This window comes from Mastacembelus armatus, chromosome 15 (assembly GCF_900324485.2).
Source record: "Mastacembelus armatus chromosome 15, fMasArm1.2, whole genome shotgun sequence".
In the NCBI taxonomy this organism is placed as follows: domain Eukaryota; kingdom Metazoa; phylum Chordata; class Actinopteri; order Synbranchiformes; family Mastacembelidae; genus Mastacembelus; species Mastacembelus armatus.
Window position 1 is genome coordinate 22770048 of NC_046647.1, and position 21078 is coordinate 22791125.

The window sequence follows — 21078 nt, forward strand, 5'->3', positions numbered from 1 at the left end:
ACACACACACACACACACACACACACACACACACACACACACACACACACACACACACACACACACTAACCTGGCGGGGAGCAGGCAGCTATTAGGTTATATAACCTTTTGACAGTTCCCAGCTGGCTAGTAAGTAAGGCTAAAGTGCTGGATCATTCTGTATTAACACACACACACACACACACACAGACACACACACAGACACACACACAGACACACACACAGACACACACACAGACACACACACACACACACACACACACACACACACACACACAGACAGCTGAACAATGCTCCCCTGTCCCTATAAGGTTTCTCAGTCATGTGAACCTGCAGCCTTTAGTTTGTCACACAATAAAAACAGGAAACTGTGAAAAGCTGCATTTTTTAAAGATTTTACAAAACTGCGTGAACAGAGTGACTGGCAGCTCTCAGACGTGGCGCTATGTACGAGGACTTTAGTGATATTTCATATTCTAAGGGAATGTCAGTGTTGATAGTTTCAGTGATGTTTGTTTTTTTCCTACATTTCTGTAGCTGGTGTCAAAGTCCTGCACCATCAATCGAGGACACCTGCCGATGTGAAGCTCTTCCCTAAACTGGTAAACAAACCAGTGTTATACCTTCTATTTAAAGGTTATTCCATGTCAATGGTTTAGATTGGTGGCATTGTTTTTCTTCCATTCGAACACTGCTGAAGCTGTGGGACTCTGAAGTACGAAGAAAAGAGTGAAAAGCAGGAAAACTACATGAAAACAGAAACTGAAACAGCTGGAGTCTGATTCCAAGTAAATAAACAGTGTCGGTGTGTGGAGCAAACATCTGGATTGTCTGCACTGGCCCTTCGCAGGACAAGTACAAAGATTCACTTCACATTCAGGCACCGCTTACAGCTCCTGGAGCCCTCGGTGCTCATAATTTTAAAATGCTGTTTTTATGATTTGAAGGTTCGGCTTTTTTATGCGTTTGTTATGTAAGAGTGCGTGGGTGTGCGGCCATCATGTGCTGCAGAAATGGTTTTGTTTCAGACGTTTAGTTTGAGTTACGTTTGCTCAGTGAGCACATTTACACTCATTTCTCCTGTGTGGCTTAAAACAGAGGAGTGTTATAGTATGTGAATCAGGTCTTGTACAAACCTGCAGCTTCAGACCCTGTGAAACCACGGACCAACTTTCAATTTAATGAGTTTAATGAAACACCATTAAAATGCTAATGTGGCCGGTTTGTGCAGCCACACAAGCTCTTGGTGGAAAAAAGGGTCAAAGGGTCAAAGTTCCACGAACAGTATTTGCCTTTAAACCTAATTTAAGACAGAACAATAGTGTTGATCGAGTAGACGCCCTGAACAGTATGAAACAGGTCTAAAATCTCCTCTCTAGAATTACTGACAAAGTGTTTTACAAATCAAGGATACAGTCCCAACCAACTGGAACTCCGAATAGTTGTCACACTTCCAACTGCTGAACCAATGGCAGCGCGAGTCTTTCATGTAGGTGAACATCCCTGGAAAAATAAAAAACACAAACCTTTACACTCACGGTTTGATTTCTCACATTTCTGCTGGACGGATCACTGAGAGGAAAAAGGGACTGACAAAGACAAGAAGGGAGCAAAAGATAAAGAAAAGGCTGAAAAAGTGAGGAAGAAACAAAAGGAAGGTGCATAAAAAGAAGCAAACATGAGAAACAGATACACTTTAGATAAGAGTAAAGTGTAGGATAATGAGCAGGTTGGTAAACAAGCAGGATAATAACCAGTTGTTAACCAGGTCAATGACCAGCTTGTTAGGTGGGATGACGAGCAGGTCGTCAGGTGAGATGACAAGCAGGATGTTAGGTGAGCAGATTGTCAGGCAGGATGATGAGCATCTTGTTAGGTGAGCAGGTAGTTAAGGTGGGATGACGAGCAGGTCATCAGGTGAGATGACAAGCAGGCTGTTAGGTGAGCAGATTGTCAGGTGGGATGATGAGCATCTTGTTAGGTGAGCAGGTAGTTAAGGTGGGATGACGAGCAGGTCATCAGGCGGGATGACGAGCAGGCTGTTAGGTGAGCAGATTGTCAGGTGGGATGATGAGCAGGTCATCAGGCGGGATGACGAGCAGGCTGTTAGGTGAGCAGATTGTCAGGTGGGATGATGAGCATCTTGTTAGGTGAGCAGGTAGTTAAGGTGGGATGACGAGCAGGTCATCAGGCGGGATGACGAGCAGGCTGTTAGGTGAGCAGATTGTCAGGTGGGATGATGAGCATCTTGTTAGGTGAGCAGGTAGTTAAGGTGGGATGACGAGCAGGTCGTCAGGTGAGATGACAAGCAGGATGTTAGGTGAGCAGATTGTCAGGCAGGATGATGAGCATCTTGTTAGGTGAGCAGGTAGTTAAGGTGGGATGATGAGCAGGTTGTTAGGTGAGCAGGTAGTTAAGGTGGGATGACGAGCAGGTCATCAGGCGGGATGACGAGCAGGCTGTTAGGTGAGCAGATTGTCAGGTGGGATGATGAGCATCTTGTTAGGTGAGCAGGTAGTTAAGGTGGGATGACGAGCAGGTCATCAGGCGGGATGACGAGCAGGCTGTTAGGTGAGCAGATTGTCAGGCGGGATGATGAGCAACTTGTTAGGTGAGCAGGTTGTCAGGCGGGATGACAAGCAGGTCGTTAGGTGAGCAGATTGTCAGGTGGGATGATGAGCATCTTGTTAGGTGAGCAGGTAGTTAAGGTGGGATGACGAGCAGGTCATCAGGCGGGATGACGAGCAGGCTGTTAGGTGAGCAGATTGTCAGGTGGGATGATGAGCATCTTGTTAGGTGAGCAGGTAGTTAAGGTGGGATGACGAGCAGGTCATCAGGCGGGGTGACGAACAGGCTGTTAGGATGAGCTGCACAGAGCGATGGAGCGTTGCAGCTTTTCCAGCTCGGATTGAAGGAAACAGCAGCAGTCTGTTCTGAGTGGAGACGAACATCTGGACTGTTCACATCTCAGCACCAGAAACTGACACCACTTTGTAAAGATCCTGTGTGTGTGTGTGTGTGTGTATGTGTGTGCGTGTGTACACCTGCCCGTGTGTGGCTGAGTGTGTCTGTGTGAGGCAGAGCCAGGGTTTTCCCTCCGATGCTAATGAGGGTAACACAGATTTCATTGAGTGTGTTGCTGTGGGCCGACGTCCCCTGGCACAGAAAACACAGACGACCGCGGAAAGATGGAAAGAACAACTCAACCAGAAGACAGAGACAGAGAGAGAGAGAGGATTAGCGAGAGAGGACAGAACTTTACTTGGTTTTTATGCAAATTACAACATACTGAACTAAACAGGCTGAACTGAAACATTAAAATCCAGGAGAAATTTGTTTCTTCCTGCGTAACGTTTCACTCAAACACCACTGCTTGAATAGATGTTGTTTGGTGCCTCAGAGCATTTCTGGAAATATTTCTTTGATGTGAAACACAGAAGGTCCATCAGTCACTCACCACTTTTCAAAGCAGCAAAGATTTTTTTTTACTGCAGCAGCACACGTGTGTGTTAATCCGCCTCTGAAAGTAGTCCCCAACAAATCCACTATTCTCCCTCATATAATTATAGTGTGATTAAAAACCACAGTATCCACTGAGAGCAGGTGATCGTGAAGAACAGAAGCTTTTCAGAGCAGGTTTCTGATGCCCCGTAGACGAGAAGAGAGAGAGTAAAGGACAGAAAACCTAAAGGATGAAGCGACAATGAAATACAGAGATAACGAGAGCTGGGCAGTGGTTAAACACAGGGGAGTCGACCGAAAAGAGAAGCAGAGTTAGAGAAATAAAAAGTCTTCAGGTCTGAAATCAGAGTTTGCTGCTGAGCCTCCAAAAGCAACACTGACCGCTTTGCTCAGGCATCCGACACTTATTCCTGCTGCAGTTTCACTGACCTGAAAATGCAGAGCTCGTCCGCTGAGGCCTCCATCTAATAAAAATTTCCTGTTTTATCCAATAAAAATCCAAATCTCTTCCCACTTGTTTCCAATAAATTATGGCTCCAATTTCCATTGAGTTTAGTTCAAGTGGGATTTACCTTCCAGGCACTTAGTGCTCTGTGTTGTTGCAGATGTTTTCTAAAAGACCTCATGAATGATCTGCACTCTTCCATTTTCTGGTTCACAGACAGAGCTCATGCTGCAGTATGAATGACCACCGGTAAGACCAGTAAGACCAGTAAGACCACCACAGCATGTATGAGGCCTTCTGTGCCGCTCTGTGGATAGACATACTGATGGCACATGCTGCCAGGCTTTGACCTCTGGGAACTCAAAGGGTGTCTCACCGTAGTCCGTGTGGAAGATCTGTCGGACCAGCAGCAGGAACCACTCCTTCGTCAGGCCGCCCATGTCCAGCCCCGCCTCCCCGACAAACGTCACCCGCAGCTTCTTCTTCAGGTCGCACCGCTTCCTCGTCAACTGTGGAGGGAGGAGCCGGTGAAGCCGCAGAAAACAGTCAACAAAAAAACAAGCTGACAGCTTTATTGTTGTTTTTATGTTGTATTTTCTCTCCCAGTTATAATTCAGAGACCAGAACAGTGTGGACATGAGGTTGACCCGTGACTGTGGAACACTAAAGGCTCCACAAAACACATTTATATTACATATATTTTAAACTTGTCATCACATGCTCACGTCCCTAAAAACTTCAGTTTCTGCATTAAAGGCTTAAAATACTGAATTCTGGGTGCAGTAAACGTGCTCGTGCTTCATTTAGTCACACCTCTTCCTGGATTTATGCTTTTGAGCGTCCTTTGGTTTCAAACACGTGGCCGATGCAGAAAGTCCAAGGCACTAACCTCATCCAGTGAGTCGCTGAGGAGCTGCGCTCGTCGCACTTTAATGTTGAGGAACAGGAGGTTCATGTCCACTCTCTGCCTGCGAGAGACTTTGCTGACCAGGCTTTGCTGTCAAACACACACACACACACACACACACACATTATTGAAGTCAGCAGAGAAGCACCAGTCGCTCAAGTTCAGCTTCCCTGTTTTCTCGAGCCCTCCAGCTTTGAATAAAAGCCGTGTCATGAAGTGAGGACATTCTGTCTGCTCCTCAGCTCAAAGGGCTGCTGAGGCTGAAATGAGGTTTTGGTTATGGCCTGAAGCCGAGATGTGGGTCTCACCCGGGCCTGACTGATCATCTGCTGCTCTGAGTCTTTCTGGATGATGGCTTTCTTCACCACTGTTGAAAGGATGAAGGGAAACTGGCAGAAGGAAAATCTGAGAGATGACAAGAAGCAATATGAAAAGTTAATAACCCTGAACATGCTGTTTTTAAGCCTGTTTTGCTTCCATCAGTTACCAAAATATATCTTTCTTTAAAGGCAACAGAACAAACAGGCTTCATTCCTGACCGGCTCTCAAGTGTTTTTAAAATTATATGCTTGACCCAAATGAGCAGGTTCTGAAATCTACACCCTCCAGACCAGAAATGAGCAGAATCCCCGACCACAGCAGCCAGGGACTTTTAGAGCCGATCGTCTGAACTGTAAACTCCGAATCCGCGTCCTCTATCGGACACTAACGAGCCGTGACACAGCGTGAAACAGACTTCACGGCTTCTGACAGAGTTGCCACGGTTCTGGATAAGCTGCATCTGTGGGAACGTTCCCGGGTTCCTGCTCCAGCGGAGAACCCACAGACATCAGTCCTGGTCCAGGGCAGAGCTGTGTTGTCACATCTGTCAGCATTTGAGACCGGAGCCGCTGTTTCTGGGAAAAGTCTCTACTTCCTTAAGATCATCGATGCTTGAGATCAGTATTAGTGCTGAAATGATTAGTCAACACAATTTAACTCGAATCTGATGATGTTCCACTTTTCTCTGCTTTGGAAGCAAAACTGAAGATTATCTGCATGTTGGACGGCTGCTCGGCCAAAACTAACAATGTGAAGATGTCACCTGAGGGGGATCTGTCTTTGTGCTTTAACTATTTATTATTAAGTGTTTGATTAAAACCATGTTCGGTTTGTTTGAAACTCAGGAGTTTGTGCGACTGGATAACTGACCCAAACTGTAAAAAGATGTTTTCATTAGAAATATTTCAGCTCGTTCTCTGAGACGTTTTCTCACCACGCTGGTATGTGAAATTACAGTAGATACTAGTGAGCCGTGAGCCTCAGAGACGCCAATCACAGCTGTGGAATCAAAGATCTGCAGGATTTGGTCCATTTGATGCAGTTTTGTACCTGCTGATCAAAGAATTCAGATCAATCCAGCCTTGTCAATAAAAAACACCTCATAGTTCTTAACATGCTGGGTTTAATGGTTAAACTGGACTCACACAGAAACAGATTTCTGACCTGTTTGAGTGGCCGTAGTTCTGCCAGGTCCTGTACTCCTCCATGAAGTCTATGTGCTCCAGCGTGATGTTGTAGAAGTCGGTGAAAGGCATGATGGGAGGAGAGGAGACGCTGTTGGCTGCGTCTGAAGAGAGAAAAAGGAGAAGTCAAATGTAATAAAACAATCAGTGGGCTGTGCTTTTAAGGTGAGACGAGTGTGTGAGTGTGTGTGAGACTCACTGAACAGGCTGAGCACTTTGGTTGCAGAGGGAATCCACCAGGAGCATTTGGCCAGAGGAGGAAGTTCGTCTGGTTCTGCAGGGAACAGACGGGTGGAGATGAACTGCAGAAGGCGCTCTACAAGCTGCCTGAAACGCCTCGCCGACAGCCTGACACACACACACACACACACACACACACACACACACACACACACACGCGGTTAATATTTGCCAACATCTGCAGCTTGGCAGAGTCCAAACTGCAGCCTGAAATATACATATGCACAAAAATAAACATTTTCACTTCAAAAGAGGAAAAAATAGCAGCGCTGGACGAGGAACTGGGTTTGGATTAGAGCAGAACTAAACAGAACTTGTAATTTGAAGCAGCTCGCTTGTAAATCATCACCACTAACAGCTTCAGGGCTGAGAGAGGCCAACAGAAGCTGGATTACTTTTGGACTTGTGAGTGTCCAGTTTCTATAAAGCTCCAGGATTTGATTCATCAGACCCAGTAGAAACTTGACCTGACGTCTGAATCACCTGCTTAAGAAACACACCAGTGTCTCTGTCCGTCTGTTACAGTTACACATTTACACATGTACGTTCTCTACACAAGACGAGTGAGAGCAGCAAAGAACAGGTTTGTCTTCTGTCCAGTATAATTTCACTTTAGTGCAGGTCATAAAAACGCAGCTGATTATGTGAAATATTTGTGAATGAACAACATTAGGAAAAAGAACATCATGAAACAAATCAACATTTTTTCATTTGATGCCACTGGATGAGATTTAATACTCAGCCATAATAAACCAGAACAAAAACACAGACTGTCTGAGAACACTAAGGTACTGTAGGACTAAGGCGTATTTATAAAACACTCATCTATAAAAGCTGTTTTTGATTAAAACAAAGATTAAGATGGAAAAACATCTTTGTAGGCAACAAGAGGAAACTTGGCTTCTCAAAGCTGTGTGTGATATTTGTATAAGGAAAGAGGGCACAGTCGATCACCTGATAACCCTGAGGGGCTGACAGGGTTTGACGACCACCATGTATCATTTACACGTTTCCCTCCCAAGGCCTCACAGCCTGATCCAGCTCCTCCCATGAGCCCAGGTCAGAGGCAGCAAATCAGAAAGATTCAAACACACGGGATTGTTTCTAACCTGCTGCATGAGTGAATTATGTTCTGTACCACTTTAAAGGTTTATGTCACACACACACACACACACACACACACACTATCTTACTTCTTGAGCCAGTGAACCAGGAAGTGGTGGTCGGCCTCAGACAAAGCTGCGATCTGCCTCAGCAGGTGAGCGTAGATCACGTAGGTGCTGGTGCTCGAATACTGGGGGTTCTACACACACACACACACGCACACACGCACACACACACACACACACACGCACACACACACACACACACACACACACACACACACACAGCACAATGTGAGAAAAACAGTGACATATCACTTTATTTGATGACAAAGTTAAACAGGGTTTTTTAAATGACTTTCTCTGTTTCTGTCGGATAAAAAAAAAGTGCTGCTGCTTTCAAAGCTTTGAGGTTTTCACCTGTATAAGAACGTCCCTCATCATATTCAGGTGGTTTGGTCCGAGTTATGACTTTTACTCACTGGGAACTACACTGAAAAAACTCTGATGCAGCAAAATAAAAAGCACAGATAGACATATACAACGTTATTCCTGCAGGAAATGATCAACAAAACCTTAAAAACAAGACCAGGGCTCAGAAAAAACCTGGTTAAGTGTGAGATCAGGGTTTGTCACTAACTCTGGGGAGCCTGAGACAGGAGCTGGACTTACATGGGTGTTTTTCCTCAAAAACATGAGTCACTTTGACTGTGAGAACATGAGGTTCTGTCCGTTAGACCGATGTTTGGATAGATCACAAATAACAAATGAGATGAGCCCAAAGAGCCTGTGCAGATTTTTCACTCAGCGAAGGAGGGATGGGTCGGATCTGTAGCTTACAGAGCCTATAAAGTGGTCATGAGACAGGAAACCAGCAGTCCTCAACTCCAGCATGACCTCACCCAGTCCCAATCAGTGTGTGTGTGTGTGTGTGTGTGTTGATGGAGCTTGGAACCACAGTGAAACTACTGTAGATTCCTGACTTTATCTGATTCTAATTCCCAAAACCATATATGGAATTTAGACTGCAGGGAGAACGAGGGAGCTCAAAAATAGAAGCGAATGGGATTAAACCAGGATCAAAGACAGATTCCCAGAAACACACAGAGATGGAGGGCGAGGTCCGAGCACTGATGAGGAAAGAAAAACTAGATGGAGTGGAAAAATGTGTAGGAGGGACAAAAAAAAAAAAAAAAAAAAAGATTGAGATGTGGTTATTAAGTCAAAATTTTCTGAACTAAGACTCTGCATGACCAGTGGCAGCTTCTCCGAGATGCTGGAACAAACCACCTGTACCACAGACCATACGGGTCGGGAGAACTGCCGCAGCAAACACTGGTCTGGGAACCTGATCTCTGCCCAACATGTACGAATGACATGTTCTGGGAATTCCTTCCAACGTGTGCACCAAACGCTGATTTTGTATGTTATGGATACGAGTTTTGGTAGCAAGATTCGACCTGCCCCGATCCCTGACCCTGAACTTTAACACCCCCCTACAGCAGCCTAATGATGTGTGTATTTCAATTAGCAAGTGTCCATCAGACCAGTGATACCCTCCAAGGTGTGTGCAGGTAACCCACAGCTGCACCCCCCACATCATCTTTCTGAAAGAGGACTCCTGAGCTGTTCTCACCTGGACCAGAATCAAATAAGCTCGCAGGTCGTCTTTTGTCCGCGGCCTGAAAACAAAAACACGCAAATCAAACGTTTGGAGCAACAACAGACAAACAGCTGAGTTGTGCTCAACAGAAGATGAAGCAAACATCTTTGAATCTTTTAATCTAGGAGCTAAAGACGTACAAGTAAAATATGACCTGCAGTAAAAAACACAAACAAAATGTGAGCTACTAAAGTCTCCTCACCCTTTCCACTCCCTCAGCAGGCTGTTGATGATCCCCTTTAACACCGACTTCTGGATGTCCTGAGGCTAAAAACACAGTGAAACATCTTCAGTATCCAAAATACCAGAAATCAGACACTGACTGAACAAGACTAAAGTAAACACCTTTAACCAGTGAGAAGATTTATGTTCCTCACAGTTTAATGAGCATCACATGGGGGTTCATCTGCTACTGAACCAGAGCTGGAGGTGCGTCTTCCTCCTGTGATACTGTGTGTGTCTGTGTGTGTCTGTGTGTGTGTGTGTGTGTGTGTGTGTGTGCTTACTGTGCTGAGCAGCGCGTCGTAAACAGCGTTGACAAACTTGGCGTTGACTCCTGAGTCGTCGATGGTGTTAAAGACGCCGTTGGCCTCTCGCTAAAAAAAAAAAAAAAAAGGAGGGAAGCGAATGAGGAGACGAGAAAACGACAGCAGAGAGAAACGTTCTCACGCTGCAGGTCTCCTGTGTCTGTGGATCTACCTTGAAGGCGGCGTTGATTTCTATGAAGGAGTCAAAGGTGGTCAGGTAAAACTCTCTGACCTCCCTCCAGTCACCTGATTGGACGGCACGCTCCACGTCCTCCCTGGCAACACAAACACACACACACAGCTTAAAAACACAAACGAGGCCTGGCTCATAATGTTGTGTTTGTTTTCATTTTATTACTGAGCAGAAAAAAACTTTTCAGCCGACAGCAGCTTTAATGCTTCTGGGTCAGAGACTCACTGAAACTCCTTGGTGGTCTTGGTACGCAGGGGGATGACGGGGTCCGAGGGGAACGGAGCTTTAACCTCTGGAGGCAGAGTGTCGATGGAGATCCGCTGCTTCTGACGGACATCACTGCAGATGGGAGGCAGCTCTCTCCCTGGAGCAGACAGAGACGACAAACTGCTCAGCAACTGTGTTTGATTTGGTGCAAGGACTCAGCACGTGAGAACTGCTCCAGCTTCAACAGCAGAACCCCTAAACGGATCATCTGTGTGCTCCTTTACATAAACGCACATTAATAAGGAAAGAACAAGACGAACGGCAGCTCAGTCTCCAGACTCTCCAGGTGAAGAGGGAAAGACACCTATGGGTGCTACACCAACAGCTGGAAACTGAGGGGACCCCAGATGTTTGACTGGTTTTGTGCTTTTTAAATAACACTCAGACGTAGACATGTAGACACATCGCACACTCAACATACTAATGAACAATGAACTGTTAAATAAATCATGATATTTGTGTAGAAGGGGGACAAAGGTGGGAATCACACACACACACACACACACACACACACACACACACACACACACACACACACACACACACACACACACACACACCTGACCATCTCTCCTTTGTGTTTATAATTAGCCTCCTGTTGTCTCCTGTCTCCGTCTCCACAGTAACAACAGTTGCCAGCAGACCTGTCCAGGTGCATTGTGGGTGCTCATTCTGATCGTACAAGCAGAAGATAAAAGGGGCACAAGTACAGAGGTGGACAGATGGAGGAACGACACTGGTCAGGTGTTTCAGCCAAACGCGTCTCTAACAGGATACAGCAGCACAGCTAAAGATGCAGCACTGGTCCTCAGGGTGGCGCTAGAGAAAAGGTAGCAGGAGCTTTCCTGTGCATACAGTCACAGTTTCTATCCTATTTCAAGCTATTTTATAAAAACAACAAAAAAAAAAAACATGAAAGACATAAGAGAAACAAAAAACTTCACATATCAGTGAGAAGCAAAGAATAAATTCTTGGCTGAACGGGGGTGAAATGAGACCTGTATCTGTCAGAGCAGCATGTGCAGCCATCAAATCCCATTTGTAGCGATTTAGAGAAATATAATTTAACGTAAGGACAGGGACATAGTCCAAATTCTCCAATATACAGATGTAGAAAGCTTCAAGGAAGCGTAGGAATGTCCAACATCAGCTTCCTCCTCCTAAAGCGTCACTGAAATCTGATATTTCAGATTCTATTTTACGGCCCAAAGTGAGAAGGGGAAGATTATTTTAGAGTCAAAGGATCAAAAATCATTGTTAATCATCATCAAACATCCTCTGAGGACCAGAAAGATCCAGCGTGTGTCACCCACCCCTGGCCTGGAAACGCATGAATCAGCTTGTTTCAGTGACTGAAGCATTTCCACAGACAATGAAGTGATCAACGCAGGAAAGACCCGTATCCCTCATCACTCATCACACCCTGGACCTTCACTGCTTCCTAATTACCCCTGCTCCGTCGCCCGATGTAGTCCTGTCAGCAACAAGCCTCGGTTGTCATGACACCCTTTCATTAGGAGTGTCACCTTCAAGACCTCTCTGAGGAGATCCGGCTCCTCCGCCTCCAAAAGCTTTGATGTCCACCGACGAGGGCTCAGATGACGAACCTCCTAAAGGCCTAATGGAAGCAGCAGTCCACAAACATCAGACTAATGATGATTCAATTTAAAATCATCTCCTGAGCTGCAGGTGAGGCTGCATGTGCAGAGACATGGAGTCAGACCAATATTTGAGCTGCACATGCTCATTTACCTTTGATTTAGAGATGTACTGCAGTTTTAATGTCAAAGTAAAGTTCCTGTCGTGAACATGTCTCACTAACGACTCTAAGATATAATTAGGTGACCCTCAAACATGGCAGAGGGTTTTTAGGAACAGCAGCATGAAAGGAAAATACAAACATGCTGTAATACAGATGAAACAGCAACTGGTGGTGATTATCCAGAGGGCGACTGTAACGAGCCTGAGGAATGCTACGCTATCTGACATGGCTGTGCTTTCACTTTCATATGGTTTTCATTTGGGGTGGAGGTTTGCATAATTATTCTGGCATCAGGAGCCGTGGCGACACAGCGGCCTGGTGGGGCTGCGTTCTCACGGCAGTCAGAAATAACCTCGGCTTTACCAGGAGGCAACGCTCATGACAAATAGTCCGAGTCACCACCGCTACAAGACCTGATTTCACAGTTTCAGGAGTCCGGTGCTTCTGATTTTACCCAAAACCCAGTAAAACTGAAATAAAGCCACATTTGTGTGTGTCACTAAACACAGTGAGCAGGGACTGAACACCTTTCTGCACAAACGCTGGAGTTTGAAGCTTCAACTGTGAGTAAGCTGAGACTAAACTGGCCCACAAAATGCCTCTAACAACCTAATTAGGAGGGCAAGTTCCTGCACACTGAGAGACTTGTTAAATGCACAGTCATCAGCTGGAAAACATGAGCAGCTTCTCTGAAAACCTTCCATTCTGGGGCTCAACATAAACAGAGTGTGAACACATACATCACTCATTGTGTAAACAGAGGAAGCAACACGTCACTGCATCCGAGACGGGACGGAAACCGCTGTGTCTGACAGACAGTGAACGCACCACACCGACACTGAGGGGCTTTTGAAATGAACCTTTATGGAGGCAAACAAATGAAGCCTGAAGTGTGTTATACAGTGATGTTCAATTAAAAGCAGGACCAACCAAATCAAGAGTTCAGGGCTCTGATTGGCTGTAAATCAGTGTAATGTCCATGATTTCTTCCTGGTGTTGTTCCTCATTGTAAAATGTGTGTTTTTTTTAATGAGTATTACTCAGTAGATCCAAAATAATGGATGCAAACTCACCATGTCTGAGCCCTGGGGTGCCGCTCAGGGTGCCCATCATGCCACCAGTCAAGCCTCGTCCTCCTGCATCTCTTCGCTGGCTCAGTGTGGAGATGAAGGTGCCCAGAGACGGAAACGGCTGCTTGGCTCCTCGCCCCAAACCCTGATGCAGGAAGACCACATCGTCACCACGAGGAGCAGGCAATAAACTAAGACGTTCGGGACTAAAGGTGGATTTCTCACCTGAACAGGAACTTAAATTAGTTCAAAGTCTCAGACAATGACACTGTAACAACATCACTGAAAGTTTGTTGTGATTAATTATCCACACACACCTGTGAAGGCCTGTGAAGGCTGCAGGACAGGAAGAGGACATGATGAGGAGGACATGATGAGGAGGACATGAAGAAGAGGACAGGGAGAGGAGGACAGGGAGAGGAGGACAGGGAGAGGAGGACATGACAGAAGAGGACAAGGAGAGGAGGACATGACGAGGAGGACATGAAGAAGAGGACAGGGAGAGGAGGAAGGGAAAAGGAGGACATGAAGAAGAGGACAGGGAGAGGAGGACAGGGTGTGGAGGTCATGAAGAAGAGGAGAACATGGAGAGGAGGATATGAAGAAGAGGAGGACATGAAGAAGAGGACAAGGAGAGGAGGACAGGGAGAGGAGGACATGACGAGGAGGACATGACGAGGAGGACAGGGAGAGGAGGACGGGGAGAGGAGGACAGGAAGAAGAGGACAGGGAGAGGAGGACAGGAAGAGGAGGGCATGAAGAAGAGGACAGGGAGAGGAGGACAGGATGTGGAGGTCATGAAGAAGAGGAGAACATGGAGAGGAGGACATGAAGAAGAGGACAGGGAGAGGAGGACATGATGAAGAGGACGGAGAGGAGGACAGGAAGAAGAGGACAGGGAGAGGAGGGTGGGAAGAGGACATGATGAGGAGGACATGAAGAAGAGGACAAGGAGAGGAGGACAGGGAGAGGAGGACGGGAAGAGGAGGACATGAAGAAGAGGACAGGGAGAGGAGGACAGGGAGAGGAGGACATGACAGAAGGAGGGAAAGAAGGAAATAAAGAGAAAAGAAGGAAAATCAATGAAGTTAAGATGGAAAAAGAAGAAGAGGAAGAGGAGGAAGAGGAAGAGGAGGGGAAAAGTGAGGAAAGGAAATAAAAGAATAACTGGAGAGGAGGAGAAGAGGAGGAGCAATGGGACGTGGAGGAAGAGGAGGTGGAGATGGACAGCAGCGCACACAACGCTGGGATTACTATAGTTGTGAGGACACTCAGGGACTTAAGGCCCTAAACCTGATCCTAACCTGAACCCTGAAACCAGGACTGAAGCACCCAAAAGCACGCACGCACGCACGCGCGCACACACACACACACACACACACACACACACACACACACATACACACACACACACACACACACACACACACAGGCAGTGATGTGTTCAGGGGCTGCAGAACAGCCAGAGCAGGAAGACGTTAATCTGCCGTTCAGAATGAATCCATTTCCAAAGCCATTAGACCCTGAGGAAAAATCTGACCAAAATCTTAGTCTTGGCATCCACACACACACACACACATGCACACACGCACGCACGCACACACACACTTTTAATGTTTCCGAATCATTTTTTCTTTTTCTCTCTTGTGCAGAGCAACACAGAGACAAAAGACAAAGGACGGTTTGTCTAAGACGAAACCACTGAAGTTAGAAACAGGTTGTGTGTTCACACAACACACAGACCTACAACATACAGTGCACTTACACACACACACACACACACGCTTTTTTTTTCGATCTGACTAAACACTGAATCAACGCAGAAACACAAACCAAGCTTCTAAAAAGCAGATCCACAGAAAAGAACCGAAATCGGCGCAGTGCTCGGTTTATCGTGGCCGATATTTTATTACTTTAATAAAAATTTGAAGCCTGTGTGTTAGTGGGACAGTGACATTCTTAAGAACCATCCAGCCTTTTAATCTTGTGCAGACATTCGGGGTGCCAACTGTAATGCTGACATACCTGCTACCCAGCATGCTCTCTGGCTCTCTGCACATTTGGGGTCCTGTGAAGCTGCTGTCTAAGTCTGTGTGTGGAACTGCACTCTCTTCTCGGTGCAGCCTCAGCAGACACATCGCTCTCATCTCATTCATTAAACTGCCACAGCCCCGCCCACGCCGGGCTGATTGACAGGTGATGTCCGGGAAACGTGGCGCAGAGACACCACGGTGACGATCACCGGGGCGGCAAACATGGCGACCGCATCCAAGTCAAGTTCTACATTTGGTTTTCAGTGCAAATCAAAAACAGCCTCATTGCAGTTTTTTCTTCAGGGTTCCATCCAGGTTCACATCTGACAGCAATTAACAGTTTAAGCAGCAGTTTGTGTCTCAGCGAGTCCTGTTCTGTCCAGCTACCACCCAACACACTTTACTCTGCCATTAATCTCTAATCAGAGCCTGGAGATTATAGAGTTGGCGTCTTCTCTCGTCGACCTTCTGGTGATTTCATCACCTGCTACGTGCAAGTTCATCTCTGTGTCTTTGTTTTCTAACGAGTCAAATATTTATGCTGAACTTCTCATCCTGAGGTTTTGTTTAAAATGCAACAGGGGACTTTCTTTGCTGCGGGACAAATAAAGGTTCTACTTATATTATCAATCTGACAGACACGGAGACCCGCGGCCGACGAGCAGGTCTTCACCGACACCGGCAGCAAGTTAAGGATGCATCAGGTTTGTACCGAATCAGGCTGAGTGGGGCCGACTGTCGGCACATTGTGTTTGGGTTGTGGCAGCAGACGACCAGATGTGAGCTGACTCTGCTCGGATGTGGATGCCAGATTTGACTTGTGTTTGTGTCTGCAGATCTGGGCTGACAAATCATCTCCAGTTGGCTCTGCTTAGGCCAGATCAAGGCCACAGACAGTTTGCAGAACTGGTTTAAGTAGGTTTGATATGATATTTGGGCAAACACACACATTCACACTTACAGACAATTTAAGAGTCACCAACCAACCGAACCTGCATGTGTTTGGACTGTGGGAGGAGAAAACCCACACAGACACAGGGACAACATGCAGACTCCACACAGAAAGGCCCCGGGTCCACCTGGGTTCAGACCCTAATCCTGACCTGCATGTGTTTGGACTGTGGGAGGAGAAAACCCACACAGACACAGGGACAACATGCAGACTCCACACAGAAAGGCCCCGGGTCCACCTGGGTTCAGACCCTAATCCTGACCTGCATGTGTTTGGACTGTGGGAGGAGAAAACCCACACAGACACAGGGACAACATGCAGACTCCACACAGAAAGGCCCCGGGTCCACCTGGGTTCAGACCCTAATCCTGACCTGCATGTGTTTGGACTGTGGGAGGAGAAAACCCACACAGACACAGGGACAACATGCAGACTCCACACAGAAAGGCCCCGGGTCCACCTGGGTTCAGACCCTAATCCTGACCTGCATGTGTTTGGACTGTGGGAGGAGAAAACCCACACAGACACAGGGACAACATGCAGACTCCACACAGAAAGGCCCCTGGTCCACCTGGGTTCAGACCCTAATCCTGACCTGCATGTGTTTGGACTGTGGGAGGAGAAAACCCACACAGACACAGGGACAACATGCAGACTCCACACAGAAAGGCCCCGGGTCCACCTGGGTTCAGACCCTAATCCTGACCTGCATGAGTTTGGACTGTGGGAGGAGAAAACCCACACAGACACAGGGACAACATGCAGACTCCACACAGAAAGGCCCCGGGTCCACCTGGGTTCAGACCCTAATCCTGACCTGCATGTGTTTGGACTGTGGGAGGAGAAAACCCACACAGACACAGGGACAACATGCAGACTCCACACAGAAAGGCCCCGGGTCCACCTGGGTTCAGACCCTAATCCTGACCTGCATGTGTTTAGACTCTGAGTCAGTCGAAACACATGCAGGTTTGGACTGAGAACAGTGAGACAGCATGAGTCCACCACCATCACAGAAACAAGTGAGGGATCCTTATTCTTGTTTTCCAGCTACTCAGTTAATCTTTTGTTCTATAAATTGTCATCAGACGTTCCCAGAGCTCAGCCAAAGTCTTTAATCTACAGTCAGCAGAGACCAGCAGCCTGATACATGAATGAGCCATTAAAATCTTATCTAATTTAACCAGAGCATCATCTGGTCAAACACCTGGAGACCTGCAGAAAATCTCGTTAATAAATTAGTTTTAATGTGATTTTTGAGGCAGATCAGAGAAACAGCGGCTCTGGTTACATTTCTGGTTAAAAAACAAACAAGCCTCCGACTTCAATGGGCCCCAGCTGTCTTTGATTGGTCTACAACACAGCGACAACCTTTGAGCCTGAGCTTCCTCACATCTCACTGAGCAGAAACGGTCTGAGGAGGAATCAAGAGAATCAGCCCCAGAAAAACGAGCTGCAGCCACTTTATGCCATTTCCAGACACAACCAGAGTCTGTCTGAGCAATGACAGGCTGTTTATTGGTCAAAACCATCTGACCTGCACATTCCTGCTCCCTGACACAATGGAGATGACATCAACGCAACCGGCACAGGAACCCAAACCGAAAGCACAGCGATCCAAAAGCCCAACAGTCGGCTCCCTGTTCTGCATCTAAACAACAAGGTGCCTACGTCACCGGACGCTGCTGGAGAGCTGGTGTTGGGAGGCATTATGTAAGACAGAAGCCTCACTTTTTCCAATCAGCAAGAAGAATCACACTTCAGCTTATGCAGCCGTTTGGTCTGTTCACACACGTTCCCCACGTTTTGAAGACGAGAGGAGTTAAAATAGTTAAATGCTCAGCAGAACCTGTGGCACATGCAGCACTTTGGCAGACATCTGTCACATCTGACGGACACATCTGGCTTAAATCGATACAATCAATCATTTCAATGCTTCAACAAATAAAATGAAGATATAACTAATTATACGATATATAATTAGTTATATTAGATATAACTCATTAGTTCAAAATGAGTTTTTTAAAATTATTTCATCTAAAATGACAAATATGTTAAATAAAAGAAAATCTTAAGAATCATGTTGAACTATTTCTTTCCTATTGGCTTCAAGCGCAGGAAACAGAAGCAGTTCACTGTGTGATGTGTTCTCGACAATGAATAAATGAATTCAGACTAAGGTGAAACAAATGCAGAGGTTTCTTACAGCAGGAGGGGAGCTGTGGTAAATTGGTGGAAGCTTCTCTCGTTCCCTCTCAAACCCTGACAGCGCAGAATGTTCCCCATCCATCCTGTCGGTGTGGAAGACTGGAAAAAGTTGTTTTTTTCCCTGGAAAGACTCCGTCCGCTACAGCCCCTGCGTTTCTGGGCTGCACATGTTTTCACCAGAGCTCTGACCCCGCACCGTCCGTCTGCCCGCTTGGTCTGCCCCGTTATTTCACATCAATCAGGGAGAATCACATCCTAGAAAAAACGGAGTGAAATCTACCTTCGTCTGACAGGTGGGCTCTGCGTTACGCGCACAACCTGACGCGTAAACGTCTCCAAAAAGCTGCCCGTAACCTCTGCGCTCCGGACAGCGCGAAGAGCGTGAAGTTGCGTTAGTTTAAAGCAGTTTTTAAAACACGTTGAGGGCGAGTTTGTCTCCGCGTCTCCTTCCCCTCGTTCTGTCCCTCTCTGCGTCGTCTGTCGGGGAGGCAGCGCAGCTGCGGGCCGGCGCCATGTTTGGAGGAGGAGGAGGAGGCGCCTGGAGACAGCAGCGTCACTCTCACACACTCACACACACACACACACACACACACACACACACACACACACACACACACACACACACACACACACACACACACACACACACACACAGAGTCAACCAGAGGGAGCGAATAACGGGAAGTAAGAGCTTTGGATCCATAATAAAATGGTAAAGAGGAAGAATGAAAGAAATAGAGCAGATGCAATGGTCCAATAACAAATGTGAGAAATAAAATGACTTATTTAAAAAAATATGAGACACAAAGCAAAGAAACATGTATCTGACTGTTGACTTATGACTTTCTGTCAGAATATTGACCTGTATCTTCGTTATTTTTGTCCACTGCTGTTTTTCAGTTTTAACACCACAGTGTCTCTCTGAAGTCATTTAACATAAAAGCTCTGGTTCAGTTTCTCATCATCATTTGTTTTAAAGTAATAATCCACTTTGACTCTCTGATGATGCTGATTATTAATTAATTAACTATGAATTTCACCCCCGGATAGTCCCAAACCCAGTTTCATGCCACAGTTAGGCCACGTTCAGCTGCAGGACTTTATTTTGACAGTTGTGACAGGAAGTTATGTGCTGTGATTCTTTCAGTCTTGACTTTAGTCCTGCAAACAATTTAACTTCTGTCCATAATTAGTGAGAAACAGCGTCCAGGCTGGAGGCCAACTCTCACTGAACATAAAGAAACTGAACGTCTCCTGCTGTTGCAGATCTGTGTGTGTGTGTGTGTGTGTGTGTGTGTGTGGTTTCTTGGTAAAGTTGAGATCATCTGGCTTTCTGTCTGGTTTCCTAAAAACAGCTTCAGTGTTTCTGCAGGTCCTGGAAAAGACAGTTTTAGCACTTTCCTTCCTGTAACTCAGTGTGAGCTTCAGCATCTCTGCCTTATTTCATACCAGTAGAAAAATATCAGCAAACACCAACGTGAGCGAAGATGCCTGGTGGTTAAATGAGTCCCAATAAACACAATAAGTCACAGTTGTCAGTGTTACATGGCAAGAAATTACAGCATTCATTCATTTTGGACAAGTGCATCTGTTTTTGGAGCTCAGGCCCCGTCGGCCCCTGGACTGTGACAGCAGATGTGTGTCCGTGGTTTCTGGACTCGCTCTGCAGTCGTGTGCAGCTGGTGTGGAACCAGAACAATCTGCATCTCACGCTGGGTGATCTGACTCCTGAGCGGAGTTTGCAGGACACGGCGCAGGGACTCAAACCTGCGCCTTCACAGTTTATGTCTGCAGGATGAAGAAGGCAGCAGACCAAGGCACCAGGCACTGTTGCATTATGGGAGAGTTATGTAAGAGCAGATGGGCTGTGGCTGACTCATGGAGTTATGGGCTGTGGGCTTCTTCTGAAAACACGTCCAGGATACGACACGAGAGCTGAGGAATGAATGCATGAGTTAGGAGGAGGAGAACTAAAGAAATGGATGAACGACTGAGTGAACGACTGAGTGAATGACTGCTGACGTCCTGCCTGACCTCTGACCTCTCTGACAGGTTGCAGATACCTAGTTAACATAAATCATTAGAACCAATGGGACCTGAGGAGGTAAACACCAAAATCACAAACATTTAACTTTATAATTCAACTTTATTAACGAACATTAAGCTCAGCACCAGTGAGGGAAAGTTATTTTAATGAGAAGGTTTTTAAATAAAAACCTCACAGGTCAGATCAGTAAAAACCTGAAGCCTAATATGAAATTAAACAAGCACCAAACATGATCAATTAAAAATAGTAATGTTGTGATAGTAAAGTGGGGCAATCTGGATCTTTCTGCCATCAGGACTGTGACAGTGAATGTTCTCAGACTGGTTGGCAGAGGAAACTCTGCAGTATATTTAACCCAAATGAGCATGGAAGCTGCTGACCCACACAACTTTTGAAAGTCTGTGCACTCCTAGGGAGAGTTACCAAAAAGACAAGAACAAAAACAGAACTCTAACCTCTGGATTTTCCATCCTCATCCTAACGAAGGTCCTTATTCACAGAAAATGGCACAGATTTTGTCCTCGTCCCTGCTCAGAAGAGAAAGACTGTTCGAGCAAAGCAAAAAGCTGTGGGGTTGATTTTGGTTCAGGTAAAAGTATTTTAGCCGTCCTGGAGTATCAGGCATCAGTTTGTACTTAAAACATTTAAATGTCTTTAGCCCAAATTCAAGGATCCAAATGTAACTGGGGAAGAT

The 21078-nt window shown here is 46.2% G+C and overlaps 1 protein-coding gene across 1 annotated transcript in view; it reads right to left on the minus strand.

The window, feature by feature from the left end:
- Positions 1-18863, minus strand: part of hectd2 (HECT domain containing 2) — a 30797-nt gene extending 11934 nt beyond the window's left edge. Inside the window, exons 1-14 of the mRNA XM_026309755.1 lie at positions 18336-18863; positions 13148-13289; positions 10271-10409; positions 10025-10127; positions 9832-9921; positions 9528-9592; positions 9299-9344; positions 7753-7862; positions 6519-6667; positions 6300-6423; positions 5123-5219; positions 4797-4904; positions 4284-4416; positions 1415-1503 (exon numbers count right to left, since the gene is read on the minus strand). Coding sequence (XP_026165540.1) covers positions 1415-1503; positions 4284-4416; positions 4797-4904; positions 5123-5219; positions 6300-6423; positions 6519-6667; positions 7753-7862; positions 9299-9344; positions 9528-9592; positions 9832-9921; positions 10025-10127; positions 10271-10409; positions 13148-13289; positions 18336-18419 — 1479 coding nt within the window. The 5' untranslated portion in view covers positions 18420-18863. The remainder of the gene's footprint in view (positions 1-1414; positions 1504-4283; positions 4417-4796; positions 4905-5122; positions 5220-6299; positions 6424-6518; positions 6668-7752; positions 7863-9298; positions 9345-9527; positions 9593-9831; positions 9922-10024; positions 10128-10270; positions 10410-13147; positions 13290-18335) is intronic.
- Positions 18864-21078: the final 2215 nt, after the last annotated feature.